The 21,163-nt window shown below is 40.8% G+C and overlaps 1 protein-coding gene across 1 annotated transcript in view; it reads right to left on the bottom strand.

The window, feature by feature from the left end:
* The window catches only part of LOC126109867 (unconventional myosin-Ib), a 458,138-nt gene that overhangs the window by 48,636 nt on the left and 388,339 nt on the right, over positions 1–21,163 (bottom strand). Inside the window, exon 22 of the mRNA XM_049914933.1 lies at positions 3,454–3,589. Within this exon, the coding sequence (XP_049770890.1) occupies positions 3,454–3,589 (136 nt within the window). The remainder of the gene's footprint in view (positions 1–3,453; positions 3,590–21,163) is intronic.

Genomic DNA, 21,163 nt, shown 5'->3' with positions numbered 1-21,163 from the left:
ACAAACAGCATAGTGAACGCATTATTGTGGCCAAGATAGACACAAAGCCCATGCCTACTACAGTAGTACAAGTTTATATGCCAACTACCTCTGCAGATGATGAAGAAATAGATGAAATGTATGACGAGATAAAAGAAATTATTCAGGTAGTGAAGGGAGATGAAAATTTAATAGTCATGGGTGACTGGAATTCTTCAGTAGGAAAAGGGAGAGAAGGAAACATAGTAGGTGAATATGGATTGGGGGGAAGGAATGAAAGAGGAAGCCGCCTTGTAGAATTTTGCACAGAGCATAACTTAATCATAGCCAACACTTGGTTCAAGAATCATAAAAGAAGGTTGTATACCTGGAAGAATCCTGGAGATACTAAAAGGTATCAGATAGATTATATAATGGTAAGACAGAGATTTAGGAACCAGGTTTTAAATTGTAAGACATTTCCTGGGGCAGATGTGGATTCTGACCACAATCTATTGGTTATGAAATGCAGATTGAAACTGAAGAAACTGCAAAAAGGTGGGAATTTAAGGAGATGGGACCTGGATAAACTGAAAGAACCAGAGGTTGTAGAGAGTTTCAGGGAGAGCATAAGGGAACAATTGACAGGAATGGGGGAAAGAAATACAGTAGAAGAAGAATGGGTAGCTCTGAGGGATGAAGTAGTGAAGGCAGCAGAGGATCAAGTAGGTAAAAAGACGAGGGCTAATAGAAATCCTTGGGTAACAGAAGAAATATTGAATTTAATTGATGAAAGGAGAAAATATAAAAATGCAGTAAATGAAGCAGGCAAAAAAGAATACAAACATCTCAAAAATGATATCGACAGGAAGTGCAAAATGGCTAAGCAGGGATGGCTAGAGGACAAATGTAAGGATGTAGAGGCTTGTCTCACTAGGGGTAAGATAGATACTGCCTACAGGAAAATTAAAGAGACGTTTGGAGAGAAGAGAACCACTTGTATGAATATCAAGAGCTCAGATGGCAACCCAGTTCTAAGCAAAGAAGGGAAGGCAGAAAGGTGGAAGGAGTATATAGAGGGTTTATACAAGGGCGATGTACTTGAGGACAGTATTATGGAAATGGAAGAGGATGTAGATGAAGACGAAATGGGAGATAAGATACTGCGTGAAGAGTTTGACAGAGCACTGAAAGACCTGAGTCGAAACAAGGCCCCGGGAGTAGACAACATTCCATTTGAACTACTGATGGCCTCGGGAGAGCCAGTCATGAAAAAACTCTACCATCTGGTGAGCACGATGTATGAGACAGGCGAAATACCCTCAGACTTCAAGAAGAATATAATAATTCCAATCCCAAAGAAAGCAGGTGTTGACAGATGTGAAAATTACCGAACTATCAGTTTAATAAGTCACAGCTGCAAAATACTAACGCGAATTCTTTACAGACGAATGGAAAAACTGGTAGAAGCCGACCTCGGGGAAGATCAGTTTGGATTCCGTAGAAATGTTGGAACACGTGAGGCAATACTGACCTTACGACTTATCTTAGAAGAAAGATTAAGAAAAGGCAAACCTACATTTCTAGCATTTGTAGACTTAGAGAAAGCTTTTGACAATGTTAACTGGAATACTCTCTTTCAAATTCTGAAGGTGGCAGGGGTAAAATACAGGGAGCGAAAGGCTATTTACAGTTTGTACAGAAACCAGATGGCAGTTATAAGAGTCGAGGGGCATGAAAGGGAAGCAGTGGTTGGGAAAGGAGTAAGACAGGGTTGTAGCCTCTCCCCGATGTTATTCAATCTGTATATTGAACAAGCAGTAAAGGAAACAAAAGAAAAATTTGGAGTAGGTATTAAAATCCATGGAGAAGAAATAAAAACTTTGAGGTTTGCCGATGACATTGTAATTCTGTCAGAGACAGCAAAGGACTTGGAAGAGCAGTTGAACGGAATGGACAGTGTCTTGAAAGAAGGATATAAGATGAACATCAACAAAAGCAAAACGAGGATAATGGAATGTAGTCAAATTAAGTCGGGTGATGCTGAGGGAATTAGATTAGGAAATGAGACACTTAAAGTAGTAAAGGAGTTTTGCTATTTAGGGAGTAAAATAACCGATGATGGTCGAAGTAGAGAGGATATAAAATGTAGACTGGCAATGGCAAGGAAAGCGTTTCTCAAGAAGAGGAATTTGTTAACATCGAGTATAGATTTAAGTGTCAGGAAGTCGTTTCTGAAAGTATTTGTATGGAGTGTAGCCATGTATGGAAGTGAAACATGGACGATAACTAGTTTGGACAAGAAGAGAATAGAAGCTTTCGAAATGTGGTGCTACAGAAGAATGCTGAAGATAAGGTGGGTAGATCACGTAACTAATGAGGAGGTTTTGAATAGGATTGGGGAGAAGAGAAGTTTGTGGTACAACTTGACTAGAAGAAGGGATCGGTTGGTAGGACATGTTTTGAGGCATCAAGGGATCACAAATTTAGCATTGGAGGGCAGTGTGGAGGGTAAAAATCGTAGAGGGAGACCAAGAGATGAATACACTAAGCAGATTCAGAAGGATGTAGGTTGCAGTAGATACTGGGAGATGAAGAAGCTTGCACAGGATAGAATAGCATGGAGAGCTGCATCAAACCAGTCTCAGGACTGAAGACCACAACAACAACAACATATCATGACTCAGCATCTCCACTATATGGTGAGTAGCAACTAATACTGTTACATTTCTATTAATTAAACACCTTGGGACAAGCTTTGAAAATTCTCACTACAGTCGATTAGATGGCTCCCAAATAGTTCTGGGGTTCTGTCGAGTCTATACCATGATGCACTGCTGCTGCTATCCGGGTGAAAGACAGATATACATACTGCAAGTATATTTGTCTGATTATATTGCTCACAAGTGTAAATGCTTCTTGGACAAATAGCTTCAAATACAAACCTACTCAACCATTCAAGTAATTTGATACTCCTTCCCAATGTCAGATCTTGTAAACTCTTGGGAGGAGAACTAGCTATCTGATGTTCACTTGTCTCTTGCATCCATCTCAGCTTAATGTATGTTAATTTCTGCCTGCTTTGCATCTTCCCCCATCAGTACAAATCAGTCTCTCTCTTTCTGGTGTGTCTCCTTTACCTTTTGCATAATGATAAACTGTCAAAATATGAAGTATCATCAATGGCAGTGTGAGTAATTCACTGAGTGTTTTGCAGTTAATAAGATTACTTCATGTTGTGTAAAACATCTATTACAATATCCTTAAACATTGATCTGTGACATACAGATTACTAATGTTCTCACTGAATCATTATCATGTACCTTTAAGCTGTCTCTTGATGATTTGCACCTTATACTTCCAAGCTACATATTTTCCAGTGCTCCTTTATATTTCCCAGTGTACTAATACATTAGAGTTTATATAGGGTGGCAGAAACAGTAACTCCTTTCTATTTGTTTATGATTAAGATTGTATTATGTCTTACATACTTACCTTCCCACTAGATCGGGTTATCTTGTTGATAATATCAGCAAAGACAACATACTGATCATTCGTTTCTACACACGTCTTCTTCCACTGCACATTTTGCCTCAGACGCACATAATCACCCAGGAAAGGATGGGAAACACTAAAAAGAGACAAAGCAGTATGTTTTTATTACCACTTTTCTGAATTGCAGATCACATTCAGTTAATGTGGGCTAAATGATTAAACTACCAGAGATATGTACAGTATTTGAGAATTCACCATTTCACAAAACTCAACCTAATGCCACAAAGAATACATCTGTTTCAATCTTTTTACATTGTTATACGATCTATTTATTTTATAAAGTTCAACAATTACATCAATCAGAGAGGACTGTGATTTCTGAATTCATTACAATCATTAGTATTTTCAATCACAATTAAGTTTTCAGATAAAAAGTTTCAGCCATCCTCAGACTGGTGTGCTCCACATGGGATCGATGCACAGTCAGTGGATGAATGTGTAGCTGTCAAATAGAGCAGGGGGTCAAATATGGTGCACTGATAAGTATTGTGTCAGTACAGTCCAGTGATGACAGAAGGACAGAGTTAAAAGTAAAGATGGCTAGAGAAAAAGGAGAATTCTCCAGTAAGCCAGCCACATTCTCAGTCTTGTTTATGTCCCTATCAGTGACTCAGCAGCATCTTGTTTTTATTTATATATGAAACAATGGAAACTGCAGGCTCGAATATCAACAACTAAAGGGAAAGATAGACTGCTACTCGCTATAAAGATGACATGTTTAGTTACAGACAGGGACAACAAAAAGACAGTTACACAATTAGCTTTCAACCAAAGCCTTCCTCAGAAAAGGAAACATACCCACACACACACACACATTCACGCAAGCAATTACAACTCAAGCACACGTGACTGCCATATCTAGCAGCTTGGACTGGAATGTAACTGTCACATAGAATGGATGAAGCAATCTGGAGGTGGTGGGAAAGGGGAAGAGATGGCAGGGCACCGATGGAGAAGGAGATGGAGAGAGAGAGAGTGAGAGAGAGAGAGAGAGAGAGAGAGAGAGAGAGAGAGAGAGAGAGAGAGAGAAAGAGAGAGAGAGAGGAATGCTGTGTGATGGAGTGTGCAAGGACTACACTGCTAACAGGTGCAGTGCCGGGAGGCTGTGGGGCAGGGAGGTGAGCAGGGAGCGAGGAAGAGCAAAAAAGGAAGAGTGGGGAAGGGGAAAGCAGGTGGGTGCACTGGTAGAGGGCACCACAAAAACTGGGTGAGGGTACGAAAACAGGGAGGAGGCAACAGATCAGAGGGGCAGAAACTTTTAGATAGAAGTTGTGGATGTTATGGTAGGCCAGGGAAATTTTGGGAGCAGAGGGCATCTTTTAAGGACAACTCCCATCTGCAAGCTTCAAAGAAGCTAGTGGTGGAGGGGAGGATGCAGATGGCCTGAGTTGTGAAGCTGCATTGAAACCAAGCATATTATGTTCAGCTGCATGTTGTGACACAAGGCTGAGTACTTTGCTCTTGGCCACAGTATGGTGGATAGTTGTTTGGCAATCAACCCAGTATAAAATGCTGTTAAATGATTGCAGCAGAACTGGTATAAGACCTGGCTGCATTCACAGGTGGCCTAGCCACCTTGCTTTCCAGCATCTGGGGGGGCATTTTTCTGCTGACATCCTACTGACACCTTGGGAAACCACTATTAAACCCCTACCCACCCCACAGAGATCATCTTCACTAACCCCTTGTAGCCCCCAGGCCCTGTCTAGCTGACCTTTTCAATTTGCCACAAGCCCAAAAACTCCCTACCAACACTCCTCCAAATCAAGAGCCAAAACATTCCCGTAACAATTTTGTTAGCTACTAAAATGTAAACTTTCACGGCCGGAAATATCATGTCCATTATAATTATCCGGGCTGTTATGCCGTGGTTGGTTGATGAATGCTGTGGTGATTCCCAACATTTCGTCTCCGACTGCGGGAGACATCTTCAAGGGGGTCCGTAGCTTGATGGAAGGTCCAACACACACACTGGCTCGCTACTAGTGTAGCGAGCCAGTGTGTGTGTTGGACCTTCCATCAAGCTACGGACCCCCTTGAAGATGTCTCCCGCAGTCGGAGACGAAATGTTGGGAATCACCACAGCATTCATCAACCGACCACGGCATAACAGCCCGGATAATTATAATGGACATAATTTTGTTAGCCTTTCCACCAAAATCCTCAGCTGCACAGAAGTTTCAGTCCTATCCAAAGGCCTCACCTTTAGCTCTATGCCCAAATTCAACCACGTTAGACTTGTCAAAGACCTATTCTCCTCCTATCCCTGCAGTAGAAACACTTCTATGCCACTAATCAATCCAACCAAGGCCAACAAATCCCATCATTGAACCCTGCTTCTCCCAGTTCATACCACCATCCAACAATGACACTTCACCCCCCCCCCCCCCCTCTCCCCTTAACTACTCCCTGGTCACTTTCCATGAATTCTGTACCTCCAACTTGGACTCACCATCCTTCCCCAGGCCCCTTCTTAATAACGTGAACTTTTCAGCAGAGGAAAGAACAGCCATACACAATCTCAAAACAGATCCTGACCTAATCTTCCCACCTGCAGACAAAGTTTCCAGCAATGACTACCTGGCAAAAAGCCCTCTACCAATCATAATTATCTGACTCCTTCACTTATAAACATCACCAGAGTGATTCCACCCAGACGTCTAACATAACCACCAATCTCTGCTTAAACCTTTAGACCCTTCCCAGAACCTCTCCTCATCTGAATCCATTTCCCTCTCATCCCCATGACACATATGCACACCTACCTTCTACATGTTTCCCAAAATCCACAAACTCAACAATCCTAGACACCACATCACAGCTGGTTATTGTGGTTCCACTGAAAGAATTTCGGCCTTTACTAACCAACGCCTCCAAGCAATTGCCCATAACCTAGCCACCCATATCAAAGATACTAACCACTTCCTTCACCAATTTTCCACCATCCTCCTGGATTGCTGCTTGTGACTATTGATGCCACTTCATTATACATCAACATCCCTCATGCCCATGGTCTTACCACTATTGAACACTATTTTTACCAGAATCCTTCAGACTCCAAACTCACCACCTCATACAGCTTACAGAGCTGCAAGTTAAATTTTATCTTTTCCTATTAGTATACTTATTAAATTTTGTGTGTGTTTCCATTTAAGAGATGTAAGCTCGCATTTTGTAAGTGTAAATTTGGCTATTCTGTAGCGCAGTTTTCATTTCTTCTGAAAAGCCAGCTACATAGCTCATTGAGGCATCAGTGTCCATCAGTGACACATTAGGAGGGTAGCAAGTCGCATATCTACGATTCTGTCTCCTTTTATAGTTTACTTCTTCAGTTAGTCTTGCTAGGATGAGTAGGATGTGTGCATGCTGTGTGCAAATGCAGGGGGAGCTGGCCACAGTTCACAAATAGCTGAATGTGCCTCTGGCTACGGTCAGTTACCTGCAGGCTGCTGCCTCGGTGTGTAGCAGTGGCAGAGAATATGGTGTGTCGCGTGGGACACGTCACGTCTCACTTGTTTCACCACCAGGCTCTGGTACTGAGGCACCTCCTAGTGTATGTGGCCTAGTGGATCTGCCCTCGCACCAGAGTGAGTGATGGGCGGTAATGCGTTTGCGTTGCTCGAGGCAGAGGGCCAATGTGGAGACTGGTTGTCTCACCTCACCCCTTCACCTTGCGAGTGGACGGTTGGCCACTCCTTCAGCGGGGTCCGAGCAGACACACAAGGGGAGGGTTTTACTAGTTATCGGGAGCTCCAACATTACCGTATTTACTCGAATCTAAGCCGCACTTTTTTTCCGGTTTTTGTAATCCAAAAAACTGCCTGCGGCCGAGTGCAAAGCAAGCGGAAGTTCTGAAAAATGTTGGTACGTGCCGCCACAACTAACTTCTGCCATCGAATATATGTAGTGCTACACAGGCATGCGTTGTAGGCACAAAGATAAATACTGGCGCCAAAACCTCTGCGTCAGTAAATAAATTTAAAAAAAAGGTGGAAGACGAGCTTTTTTCTCCGCCCGAGTTTTGACCACTGCATTTTCATACATTATTCAACGAAGTAAATACAAATTCCATATTGTTCATCTTCGAATGTAGCAGAATTTCAATGTAATACGAAAATCTGACTGGCAAGACTGTTTGGGATGTTAGTCAATATGGCCAACTGTACGTTCTGAATTTTTTCCTACATGTGAGAAGAGATGGTTGCTAATAGGAACCTGATGAAATGTGAATCACATGCAGTATTCTCTTCACCATAAGAATAATACGAATATAAACATTTTGCCATGTATTCTTTCGTCTTTGCTGCTATCTCATTTAAATCCTGTCTGCCTAATAAACTACGAAACTAGAGTGAGACAACAGCAAACGCAGAAGAATATACGTATCGTTTCATGTTTACATTCGTATTATTCTTATGCCTAATAGTGATACAGTCAGAAATGAAGCACAGCAACTGACTAGATTTTTAAATCTAAGATGACTCTAATTTCTGTGCAGAATTTGATGTACTAAAGAAGCGGCCGCAAAGATTTTCAAACAGAGAAAAATTTTCGCCTAACTCTCGTTCAGAGCTATGTTCTATCATACGCAGTCTGTTATTTGGTTCTTGTTGATCATTATCAAAGAAAGCAGCAGTGTAAGTAACAACAAATAGCAGTCTCTTGCCGTTGTTTCGGTTATGAGACAATTCCTCTCTTTTTTATTATTGTAAGCAGCAGTAGGACGCACAAAAGCAAGCCATGCCGCGAGCAGCGTCAGGCCGTAAACACGGACTATCAGAATGCGACAAACAATGCATGACGCAGTACAGTAATGCATTTTCAGCTTAGAGTGACGTAAACACCTATAACAAAGAGAACGGCACTTATCAGATCAAAGCAAAATAAGCAATCGATTCAAACCAGACGAAGCACGTGAAAAAGGAAGGGTACCCGTATAAATACGGACGGAGCGCCTGACGCATACCAATGGCTACCTGGTAAAGCTTAACTGCTAAGCTCACGACTCGAACCAAACTACTGTAGCTGCATCGTCATTCATTCGATCTAAATTGTGTCTCATATTAGAATGGACCAACTTCGTTTCGATTTGGAGGTGGGGCCTAAAACTTTTTTCTCCCCTTGAATTTCGAGTCTCAGATTTCAGGTGCGGCTTAGATTCGAGAATTTTTTTTTTTTTTTTCCTTTATTTCGAGTCTCATTTTTTAAGTGCGGCTTAGATTCGGTGCGGCTTAGATTCGAGTAAATACGGTAGTTACATTATGGAGCCACTTGGACAGATAGTGTTCAGGGTTGGAAAGAAAGCCAATGTGCACTCAATATGTCTGCTGGGGGGCTCTCATCTGAGATGTGGATGCAGCTTTGCGTGGGGCAATTGAGCATGCAGAGTGCACTCATCTGCAAGTTGTGGCAAACATTGGCACTGAAAGCACCTGTCATATGGGTTCTGAGGCCATCCTCAGTTCATACATGTGGTTAGCAAAGTGGTGAAGGCTGCTGGCCCCACACATGGGAAGCAAGCAGAGCTCACAGTTTATAGCATTGTTCTGTAACGTCCCTTAGCAAAAGACATGTTTTGCAGTAAAGAGAAAATATTGTGCATTGTATTCAGTTATTGTATGGAATTATGTATTTTTTTTATTATTATTTATATTAGATAATATCTGTGTCGGCGAGTACTGAAACCGCACAGACGATAAATATCATACAGAGATGAAAAATATCCCTAGTATAAATAATACAGAACGAACAGTAATTCCTTTGTCTTCTTCTTGGAGTTACGTGAGAAGGATAGCCTGTGACGTGATATTGTATCCTAGCGTAGCATTCTTTTGTCAAGTTTGTAAGAGGGACGCCATTAGTCAAGATTGTTAAAAGGGTGTGTACTACTCAAATTGTTTAAATGTTTGAATAGAGTTATTTAGTGAAACCTTGCATTAGGATTCATGTCAAGCTTGCCTGGTATTTTATCCCATCCCTTTAAGAAATTTTCAGTTGTTTAAATATTATTCGTGGTGCAGAGCGGCGCTACGAACGAGCCAGCCGCTGCCGCGGTTCATTTAAATTGCAGTACATGAAACCTATCATACCGCAAGGAACCGGTCAGGTAACAGCGAAGTGAAAAATTATTTCTTTCAGCTTTCGAAGTTGCAGAGCAGAGCAGCAGATTTTATGATGTGTTTTACAGGCTGACGCGGGCTGCTGATAATATAGTACTAATAGTGAAAAGAGATAATTTATTTTCATCACATGAAAGAAATCTTGCTGTGCGTAGTTCTGGTCTGGCAACCTTATAGTAAAAACATCATTTTTCTCCGATAATAGTCTCATGTTCTTGTGCTAGTCGTGGTAATTATTGGTGTTTTACGCTTAACAAAAATCCACTGCAAAATTATGATGTTGAACAGTCATTGCGTACTATAACTGCTTTAATAGAAAGCCAGATACAGAACAATAAGAACCCAATATATTCTGTTTTGTTGAAAATTAATGATTATAAAGAAATTCTTGGCACAGCATTACTAAAAGGTATTTCGCGGCTCTTTTCGTAGTAACATATCTCATTTCGTATATGCGTTATTACGCGAGCAATAACAAAAACAAAAACAAAATAAATATATACATATAATTTACGAGTTACGCGAAATTGGCGCCCAACGTGGGGTCCGAATTTGCAGTGGCCACGAAAATAAGAATATTTTATGTACTTTCTTTCAGTGTTTATTATTATATATATGTATGTATTTAGTGATAAATGTATGTATGTGTATCATGATTAATGCTATGTATTAATGAATGTACAAAAATTTTTTCATGAAAAACCGCACCACTGCAAGCAAGTTAGAGGAAACGATCCTGATAGTACTGAGAAACTGTAACGACTACATAATCCGGGGGCAGCCGATCCCCGAGATCAGATAAATAAAAGGTAAGACTACAGTGTAGTTGTCCTGTTTGTAGAAGCTTAACTCCAGTGAAGTGATCTCATATTGCTAGTGGTGTGTAGTTTTATGTTAGTGTTTATGACAGGACAAAGTTGATTGTAGATAGTAAATTTTTAGTGTGCAGTGTATTGTAGATAAACTAACATATTTTGTGTGCAAGTGAAAAAACTGTCAGATGTTGTGTTCGAGTAGGTAATTTATGAATATGGTTAAATTGCGTAGTCAGCGTCCGAGCAATATGGATACTGAGGAACAGCCATTAGTTAGTGCAGGAAATGTAGAAACGGGTGCATTAAGCAGTACAAGTACTCTCTTTGAGGATATACCATGCGAAAATGTGGGGGCAGAGGCACAGGAAGTGGTGCCACCGCCCACCAGTGCTCAAGGAGAGGTAGATAAAGAAATTACACCACCTCCAGAAAAGCAGGAACCAGAGAGTGGTAATCTGCCTGGTGGATATTCACTTCAGGCGATATTAGAGCGCGTGCTGGATTACCAGGAAAAATTTGTGCAACAGCAAGCCGAGCGAGATCGCCAGCAAGCTGAGCGAGATCGCCAGCAAGCTGAGTGGGACCAGCAACTTGTGCAATCGTTAGAACATATGAAAAAAGAGATTGCCTGTATGAAACAGAATTATGAGTCGATACCTAAGGCCGTGCAGGAGTTGACTGTCCAGGTCAACAACCTGCAAGTAGCAAACACTAACATGGTAGATGAAATAGGTGTCTTAGCCAACCGATTAGAAAAGCTAGAAGTAGATTCCACACAGCTTGTAGAGCAGAAGTGGAATGAACAAGCGACTAAAATTGAAACCGAATTCAACTCATGGCTAGAAGCGAAGGAGAGTGAGATTGACAAAAATATTAATTCTAAGGTACAAGCAGCCATAGCGGATAGAGATTCTGAATCGTTCAGTACTGCAGTAAATAGTCAGGTACAGAACGACGTCCAAACCATCAAACAAATACTCAGTGAGGATATTCCGCAGTGGCAAGTGAATATTAACAAACGGATATCCGACTTAGAAAAGGGTTTAACACAAAGTAGCAAACATCTTGAACATGAAACTATGTCGCCAACAGCCAATGTTTTTGGCAACGCACAAACTTATACGCGACGCAACAATGGTGAATCTTTAGGCGATAATGCGAAGAGCTGTAGCTTCGGTTCGGAGCACACAGCCTATGTCCCAGGAGCAAACCAGTATAGCCCAAAAATATTAGTTGAAGAAAGTTTGATGAAAAATAGGCAGTTTCAAACGTTTACTACTGAACGGAAGTCAGTACACCAAGTAGTATTCATAAAAAGCTTTAAAAATATCTTGCCTAGTGTGTGGAACGAAGCACAGAAAATTCAATACATAATGTCATACATTCAGGGTGATGCAGCGTTGTGGGCTACGGAAGTAGCAGACGGCTGCATGACATATGAACAGTTCGAAAGGGCGTATTTGTTGAAATACTGGTCGCCTTGTATACAAGAGCGGCTAAGAAAAGAAGTATACAATCCCGAACCGTACTCACCCCGTCTTGGGAATCTGAGACGGTATTTCGAGAAGTACATAAACAAAACGCGTTACTGGGACGAGCCTATCTCACCAAGAGACATAATAAGACTCCTAAAATCACATTTACCCCTTCATATCAAAGAGAAATTAATACACGTACCAGAAAGCGACATGGAACATTTCCTGTCTGTTCTAGATTCAATAGACTTAATCCAGGAAGATGCAAAAGCAGCGTGTGATCACTCGCGGAATAATGGATAAGTCAGAACGGGTATGGGCAGCCGTCCCACAATAAAAAGCGTTGATTTGACGACCGGTACGATTCCGGATTGCCAGGGACCAACCGCTGGAAAAATGCGCGAGGTCAGTGGCATAGCAATTACAATGACGATAATCGTAATTGGAATCAGAATCAGCGACCAAGCCCAGAGCGGCAGGGTAATGACCGGTACGATAACAACAGACCACCACTGCAGAACGCGCCTATTGCACAGTCGTGGCGGCCCACAAACCAAAGCGTAAACATAGTAGAGGTCGCGGATAATAGCCGTCCAAGTACCTCGCAAGCAAGCCACCCGACAAACTAGAATCGGCCTCGATATGCTCTCCATCGCTGGCCGAGGGGTGGAGTGAGAGCAACACGAATAACAATAGTATCCCTGGAATACATATGCTGCGATACAACGACGGTATCAGTATGGATAAAGATCTACTGACCGAACCGCATGAATGTAAGAAAGATAGCAATGAAAATGTGCAAGCCAGAATAGAAGCGAAAATCAATGATGTTGCAGTGAATATAATCATTGACACAGGTGCCTCAGTGAGTGTAATGAGTACAGAGTTGTTTAAAGCGCTAGGGAAGGGACGTAGTATACCGACTTTCCCGGTTAATAATTGCAAGGTGTCTGGAGCTATAAGTGCACAGAGCCAGTTAGTTAAGCACCAGGTGCAGGTGGAGATGTGTAAGGAGGGCGAAGCCATAGTGAGCTCGTTCCTCATTGTTAAAGGGTTAAAGGTGGCCTGCATTCTGGGAGTAGATTTTCTCCGTGAGAGGGACGCAGTGATCGACCTCTCCTCGGGAAAACTAAGTATAGTTAATAAAGGTAGGAGGATTGAGTTGTCTATGATGAAATCGAAGGAGGTACTTGTGCCATGTTGTAATCGAATTAATATCAAAGGTAGGAACCCCTGGGTACTACACTTTAATGATTATTCACCTGCGACGGATCTCTATTATCCGAATATAGGAGATAGAAATTTTGAACCAAATGTTGATGAATTTCGAACCAAAGTACAGGAATCTGAAAGTTTAAGCAACATACAAAAGCAACAGTTGACGCAGCTGTTATCAGAATATAACATGGTATTCACCGACCGACCAGGAATAGTCAAAGGGTACCACTATCACATAGAGGTGATGCCTCACAAAACATACTGTCGCGCATCTTACTCCATCCCTTGGTCGAGGAGGGAGGTAGTGGCTAAGGAGATTAGGAAGATGTTAGAATGGGATATCATTGAGCCCTCTCTCTCTCCATATAGTAGTCCTCTTGTAGCAGTGGCGAAAGCCAACGGAAAAATCCGGCTAGTGTTAGATGCACGGGATATCAATAAAATCATTATACCCGTCAGAACTCGCCCAGAAAATTTAGATGAGCAGATACAAAAATTCCACGGAGTGCAGTACTTGACCTCGGTTGATCTTAAAAGTTCGTCCTGGCAAATCCCACTTACACCAGAATCAAGGAAGTACACAGCCTTTATATTCGGAGGGCGAAGTTACCAATTCAAGGTACTTCCCTTCGGATTGAATGTAAGTGCTGGAGTATTTATTACTGCTCTAGACACGGTACTGGGTCCAGACTTGTTAGAAAAAATCACAGTATATGTTGATGACCTTGTAATCGCTACTGCTACTTGGGATGAACATATGGAATTGCTGCATAGAGTATTAGAGAAATTTAAGCAAGCAGGTGTGGCAGCAAATTTAGAAAAGTCAAAATTCGGACACAATAAAATTAAATTCCTAGGACACCTTATCACGCCGCTTGGTATCAGCCCAGACAACAAAAAACTAGAGGCGATCCGAGAATTTCCGAGCCCCTGAACTAAGAGGCAATTGAAAGCATTCATTGGACTTACGTCTTTTTTCAGAAGGTTCGTACCTAATCAGTTGTTAAATGACGCGTCATTGTTAAATCTACTGTGAAAAAATGTGCAGTGGGTTTGGACTGACAAATGTCAGCAAGCTTTCGAAGCAATTAAAACCGCCCTGCTGAATGCAAATATTTTGCAGCACCCGGACCTATCAAAAAGTTTTTGTCTTGCGACGGACTCGTGTTCCTATGGCTTGGGAGCGTGCCTGTTCCAGTGGGAGGAAGGCAACGACCCGGCAACAATAAAGATTATCGGCTTTGCCAGTAGGACTTTAACTAGCTGCGAGAGAGCCTACTCGGCAACGGAACTGGAAGCGCTCGCCGTAGTCTGGGCTGTAAAAAAGTTTAATTACTACCTATATGGGAAGGAGATTAAAGTGTATAGTGACCACCAGGCGTTAAGTTTTTTGATGTCATGCAAGCTATTCCATACCCGACTAAGGAGATGGATGCTTACATTACAAGAATACCGAATAAAGATTATGTATATAAAAGGACAAGACAACATAGTAGCGGATGCTTTGTCGCGACTGCCGGTAGGATTACCGGAGTTAGCCGAGATGTTAGAACAATCCGCCGAATATAAAGTGCTTTTAGTACGAGACAATGCTTACAGGAAGGATTTTCTGTACATATGTCAAAATATGTCTGAACTACAGAGGTCAGATTCGATGTGGGCAAAAATCATTAACAATATTGAAAATGGTGTCAACAATAGAGACGAGCAAGGTTTTAAAATTGTGGACAATATTTTGTATTATAAACTTAGCACGAAAGAAGACGGCTGGGCAGTATGCATACCTAACCAGTCTGTCAATGTCATAATATGGCACACGCACTTGGCATGGGGCCATGCAGGAATCGGGAAGTGTGCAGAAATCATGGCGAGATACTGCCACTTTCCCCGAATGAAACACCAAATTCAGGTAACAGTTAGGACTTGCACTATATGCCAGAAAGCAAAACACTATAATAGGTCTACCAAATTTGAACTTCATCCCATAGTTCCACTCCGGCCGCTTCAATTAGTATCTGTGGATGTAGCAGGTCCCTACCCCATGGCCAGAGGAGGTATGAAATATATACTGGCCATGTACGATATTTTTTCCAAATACTTGGCAATTTATTGTATAAAATCAGCTACTGCCAAAACCATAGTCAGATGGATCAATCAAGAATACTTGCCTCAAGTGGGGAAACCTGAAGCCATAACGACTGACAATGCCACTTATTTCACGGGTCACACTTGGAAAAATTACCTAATGGAACAAGATATACAGCATATTCTAGTATCCCGGTTCCATCCGGAAGCAAGTTTAGTCGAAAGAACGTTCAGAGAATTGAATAAGTTCCTTAGAATTTACATAGGGAACCGACACACAAGATGGCCTGAGTTGGTACCTAAATTTGTAGAAATCCACAATTTAACACCCCACTCAAGTACAGGATACCCACCAGTAGAGATATTGAAAGGGGTTAATGAGACACAGAATGAATGGCTGACGCCTTTACCGAGACTACCAGCCAGGGTAGAAACAAGAGAGGAAAAGAGAAAAAAGATATGGGACAACCTAACCAGCTGTGCTGCAAAGAGAAAAAAGAAGTACGACCGAGGTGTAACTAACAAACAGAAATACAGTGTAGGGGACATGGTGCTTATTCGTAACCACCCCAAATCCTCAGCCACCCTAAAGCGAAATAGTAAGTGGCAAATGGTATATTCAGGGCCCTTTGAAGTAATAAAGGTGCCACACGAATGTAGCTATTTGTTAGCACATCCACAGACGGGGAAAATAAAAGGACTGTATCCACGTAAAGATGTAAAGTTATTTATTCAGTGACATGTCTGATGTAAATAGTAGTGGTAAGAAGATTTCAACTGTGTTTTAGAGTATAAGTATGTTAGTTTTAAGAAAGAATTTATGTATAGTTACAATTTTGAGGAAGTAGAATCAGTAAACTGAGCAATAATATGCAAATGGAAGACTTTGTTTACAGACAGTTAGTGTCATTAAAATACTACATGCTCTTCAAGCAATGAATAATCTTTTGTTGATAAAATAATGATTAATTTCTTGAATCATTTTGTAGTAAGTAAGTACAATTAATGATGAAATCTCATATAAATATGTAGCAGATGTAATTGTGTTAGAATTAAAGAACCCTGAGAGAGAGTCTATACTAGCCAAAAATTGACTTTGTAGTACGAAATAATTATGTGATGTAATGTTTAATGCCAATAGTGATCTGAGAACGACACTGGAGCAGAATCCAATAAAAAACAAAACCGTTCCGTGTAATAATTACGCGGTACGCGAATCAAGTTACGCGGAAACTACACTGTAGTCCTGTAGGACGGACCGTTAAAAATAATACTAGTACTAAATGAAGTATTTATTGAACAATATGCCCAAGTCAAGCTGTCATGCACATGGTAAAATCTGTTTGCTGGATGGGTGATAACCTGGCAAGCTACACTAAAAGAGGAAAAGAAACCTATGTACAAAAAAAATCACACACCTTTAAATAATTACAAAAAAGCAATATATGCCTAGTAATAGTATTAAAAGTGTGTAATGAGAAGGTAACACAATGGACTCAATGTAGATGAGAGTGATTATGCTAAGAACAGTTGTTATGCATTAAAAATAAACTGTGTGCATAAACAATCTAGGAAAGGACGGAATATTGTGTGTAGTAGGGACAGAAAATGACTGTTGTATCTGCATCAATATATACGTCGGTATAAGTTAAGTGTTGAGTGACTAACTGTCATAGCGCAGTGCTCAATGAACAGTACACTGTGAGTAAAAACGGTAGTTAGTGATCCGTTCGGAGTCGATTCAAACAAACATCGCTCGACGGAGACATTTAGTATGTGTGTACCGAAATGTTTTCACGTGTTGAAGGACGCTCTGGCAGTGTATCAACCGTGAGAACAAGTGAAAGTGTGTAGTACAATGTGCGTGTGACGAACCCTGAATACCAGTGTCACAATGCCACAAGAAACCTGTTATCACGCCAAATCGTCCTGTGCATACCAGCGAAGCGACGGCATAATGAACAATAAACGCTTTTAACCAAAGTGCATTTTCTTCCACAGCTAATAAGTTGTATCCTTAAAGACAGTACACCGTTGTGGAATATTTGTTTCATGCGTTACGACGGGGAGCCATGCGGAGAAGCAGAGACGGGTGCCGTGCCGCCAGCCAGCCGGTCGCAGGAAACCACTGCAACACGCCGACATTGGTGAATGGTTCGGCGCGGTTCGCGACTGCTCGGGCGCCACCGCAGCACGCCGTCGATGTTGCTGCTAGCAGGTCGTCGACCTCAGCGGTCGTTGGCACGCCGCGCTCCAGACGACGCTACGCAACAATTGCTTCGCGCCGCCCGCTCCGTACGACATTGTTGACGTTCAACCGAACATTACCAACTACGTTGTTCATGTACTAATATGAAAATGATTCATTGAACACGAAATTATGTGACAAACATTTTTTTTTGCTGAGTATAACTCAAAACATTCACTTGTTCGGTGATATATGTCATATGTTTTCGTCATATTAGTGACACAAACTGACACGAATGCCATACAATGGTAGAACATTTGTCGTGAGTAAGTGTAGAGACAATCCATTACATTGCTATCGAACTGTTTAATGATTGACCTTAATTGTGACACAGAAAACAAATGTGAAAAGGTGTAGAAGGTACATTTTTAATAGAGAGGCTAAAAGGTTTAACATTTTGACATAAATAATCATTGTTATCTGTGAACATTGGACAAAGTCCACCCTTGTTTGATGAACAAAAACGTGCATTAAGACAAACCAGGCGAGATGACCATGGCTCCGGCGCAGTTTTCCCAGGTTTTCTGATCGCACGTAGCCCAAATGGGGGAGCCAGAAAACTGTAATGACCCTGGGACTAGGTTTACGGTCACCTCGCAAAGTGTGAAAAAACTATAAAAAGTGTAATTAAAACTATAATGTAAAAGAGCAAAGAAGTGAACAGTGAATATTCCAAACAAGGTGATAGACAATGACAAAACGGACGTTAGTGGCAACATTCTTAACGTTAGTCAATTGCTGCCAGGGGGCATTGTAACGTCCTTTAGCAAAAGACATATTTTGCAGTAAAGAGAAAATATTGTGCATTGTATTCAGTTATTGTATGGAATTATGTATTTTTTTTATTATTATTTATATTAGATAATATCTGTGTCGGCGAGTACTGAAACCGCACAGACGATAAATATCATATAGAGATGAAAAATATCCCTAGTATAAATAATACAGAACGAACAGTAATTCCTTTGTCTTCTTCTTGGAGTTACGTGAGAAGGATAGCCTGTGACGTGATATTGTATCCTAGCGTAGCATTCTTTTGTCAAGTTTGTAAGAGGGACGCCATTAGTCAAGATTGTTAAAAGGGTGTGTACTACTCAAATTGTTTAAATGTTTGAATAGAGTTATTTAGTGAAACCTTGCATTAGGATTCATGTCAAGCTTGCCTGGTATTTTATCCCATCCCTTTAAGAAATTTTCAGTTGTTTAAATATTATTCGTGGTGCAGAGCGGCGCTACGAACGAGCCAGCCGCTGCCGCGGTTCATTTAAATTGCAGTACATGAAACCTATCATACCGCAAGGAACCGGTCAGGTAACAGCGAAGTGAAAAATTATTTCTTTCAGCTTTCGAAGTTGCAGAGCAGAGCAGCAGATTTTATGATGTGTTTTACAGGCTGACGCGGGCTGCTGATAATATAGTACTAATAGTGAAAAGAGATAATTTATTTTCATCACATGAAAGAAATCTTGCTGTGCGTAGTTCTGGTCTGGCAACCTTATAGTAAAAACATCATTTTTCTCCGATAATAGTCTCATGTTCTTGTGCTAGTCGTGGTAATTATTGGTGTTTTACGCTTAACAAAAATCCACTGCAAAATTATGATGTTGAACAGTCATTGCGTACTATAACTGCTTTAATAGAAAGCCAGATACAGAACAATAAGAACCCAATATATTCTGTTTTGTTGAAAATTAATGATTATAAAGAAATTCTTGGCACAGCATTACTAAAAGGTATTTCGCGGCTCTTTTCGTAGTAACATATCTCATTTCGTATATGCGTTATTACGCGAGCAATAACAAAAACAAAAACAAAATAAATATATACATATAATTTACGAGTTACGCGAAAGTTCCCAGATTTGATCGGACTCCTTTAGTTTGGAGCCGAGCAGAGGGTCTCAACCAAAGGATTATGGACTCTGTGACAATGTTGGCTGCAGCCTTCTAGACCTTTGTTACCAGTTGGGAAGCTAGATCAGGGGTGTACTATACAAAGGAAGCAACTCCTTATGTAGCAGAGTAATTGTGGCATGCACATGAGGATATTTTCGGCTAGGAGGTAAATGAGGTACTCTGATGAACATTGCTAGTTGATACACTGCGAGGGAAGTCAGACTGTGTCAGAGTAAAGACATTTCAGCTGTCAAAATTGTATCCATAAACTGTTGAATTATTTGTAACAAAGTTCTCAAATTTACTGCCCTCCAGGAAAGTTCTTGCGCTCCAATTATTCTCAGGACTGACAGCTGGATGAAACACGAAATGGAAAGCTCCCCCTTAGCAGGGGGAGTGTTCACTTGCAGTTGACAAAAATATTGTCTCTATTGGGGTCAAAATTGAGTGTGACAGTGTAGTTATCTGGTTGCGTGTAATAGTTCTAGATGAAACCAAATTAATTGTTGGATGTTTCTACTGGTGACCAGATTCTGCTGTGACAGTTCTAGAGTCATTCAAAGAATGTCTATGGTCAGTAGCATGTAAATACCCAGATCATACCTTAATAGCTGGAGGCGACTTTAACAGACCGAGTAAAGACTGCGACTGATGGAGCACTCACCACAAAAAATGCAGACCTGAGTTTGAGTTTCAGTCCATTAGACAGTTTTAATCTGTCAGGAGGTTTCATATCAGTGCACACTCTGCTGCAGAGTGAAAATTTATTCAGTGTGGAATAATCTAAGTCATAGATAAAGCACATGGTAGACTTCGTTTCATCGTTGAACAGTCAGAAAATTCAGTCTACAATGAATATCACCATCATAAACTAAGGGCTATGCCTTGTCAATTTAGCCATGTCCCTCACTCCATTGTCATACTCTTAAATTCTTCATACAATTTTATCCCCATATCTTCTTTGATGTCATTAAAATACGTTGCTCTTGGCCTGCCTCTTGGTTTTTTCCCTATAACTTTTCCTTCAAATACATTCTTTAGGAACTGGTTGTGTCTCATTATGTGCTCTATCATTTTTGATTTTCTTCTTCCTATATAATTTAGCAGTGTTCTGTTCTCATTCACTTCTCTTAAGACCTGTTCATTACTTTTTCTATCTACCCAGCTTGTTTTCGTCATTCTTCTCCATATCGACATTTCCACTGCTTCCAGTTTCTTTTCCTCTGCCTTTCCCAGAGTCCACATTCCACATCCATATGTTAAGACACTCCAAACTAAAATTTTGGCAAACTTTTTCCTACTTTCTAGGCTTATATGATTATCTGTTAGTAAATTCCTTTTATTTTGGAAGGCTTGCTTTGTGATACATTTATTGTCATCACTGATTGTGCTCCCCAAATAACAGAAGTTCTCAACCTGCTCTAGAACATCATCTTCTAGTTTAATGTTAACTTTACCATTTTCTTTTTCTCTTAGGATTTTGGCAAATTTTAGCAACATAGACTCCATTTCCTTTATTGAGTCAGCAAATACTACTATATCATCTGCAAAAGGGATACATTGTATTCGTTCCCCGTTAATGAATATTGCTTACAAAATTCTCTGGCCACCCATATTAATAGGAATAACTGAGAACACTTAATGCATTAAAAGAAGAGCAGAACAAATTGTGGCAGATTTGTTTGATCCATAGGAAAGCATTGTGGAAATGCTGGAAAAACCGTAACAGGTAGAGGCTTAAAGTTAAGGTGCCAGCTATTCCCCAAAGGCTTACTAACAATGTTTCAAGAACCAA

The sequence above is a fragment of the Schistocerca cancellata genome, chromosome 12, assembly GCF_023864275.1.
Source record: "Schistocerca cancellata isolate TAMUIC-IGC-003103 chromosome 12, iqSchCanc2.1, whole genome shotgun sequence".
NCBI lineage: Eukaryota > Metazoa > Arthropoda > Insecta > Orthoptera > Acrididae > Schistocerca > Schistocerca cancellata.
This window is presented reverse-complemented; position numbering and strand designations above follow the sequence as displayed.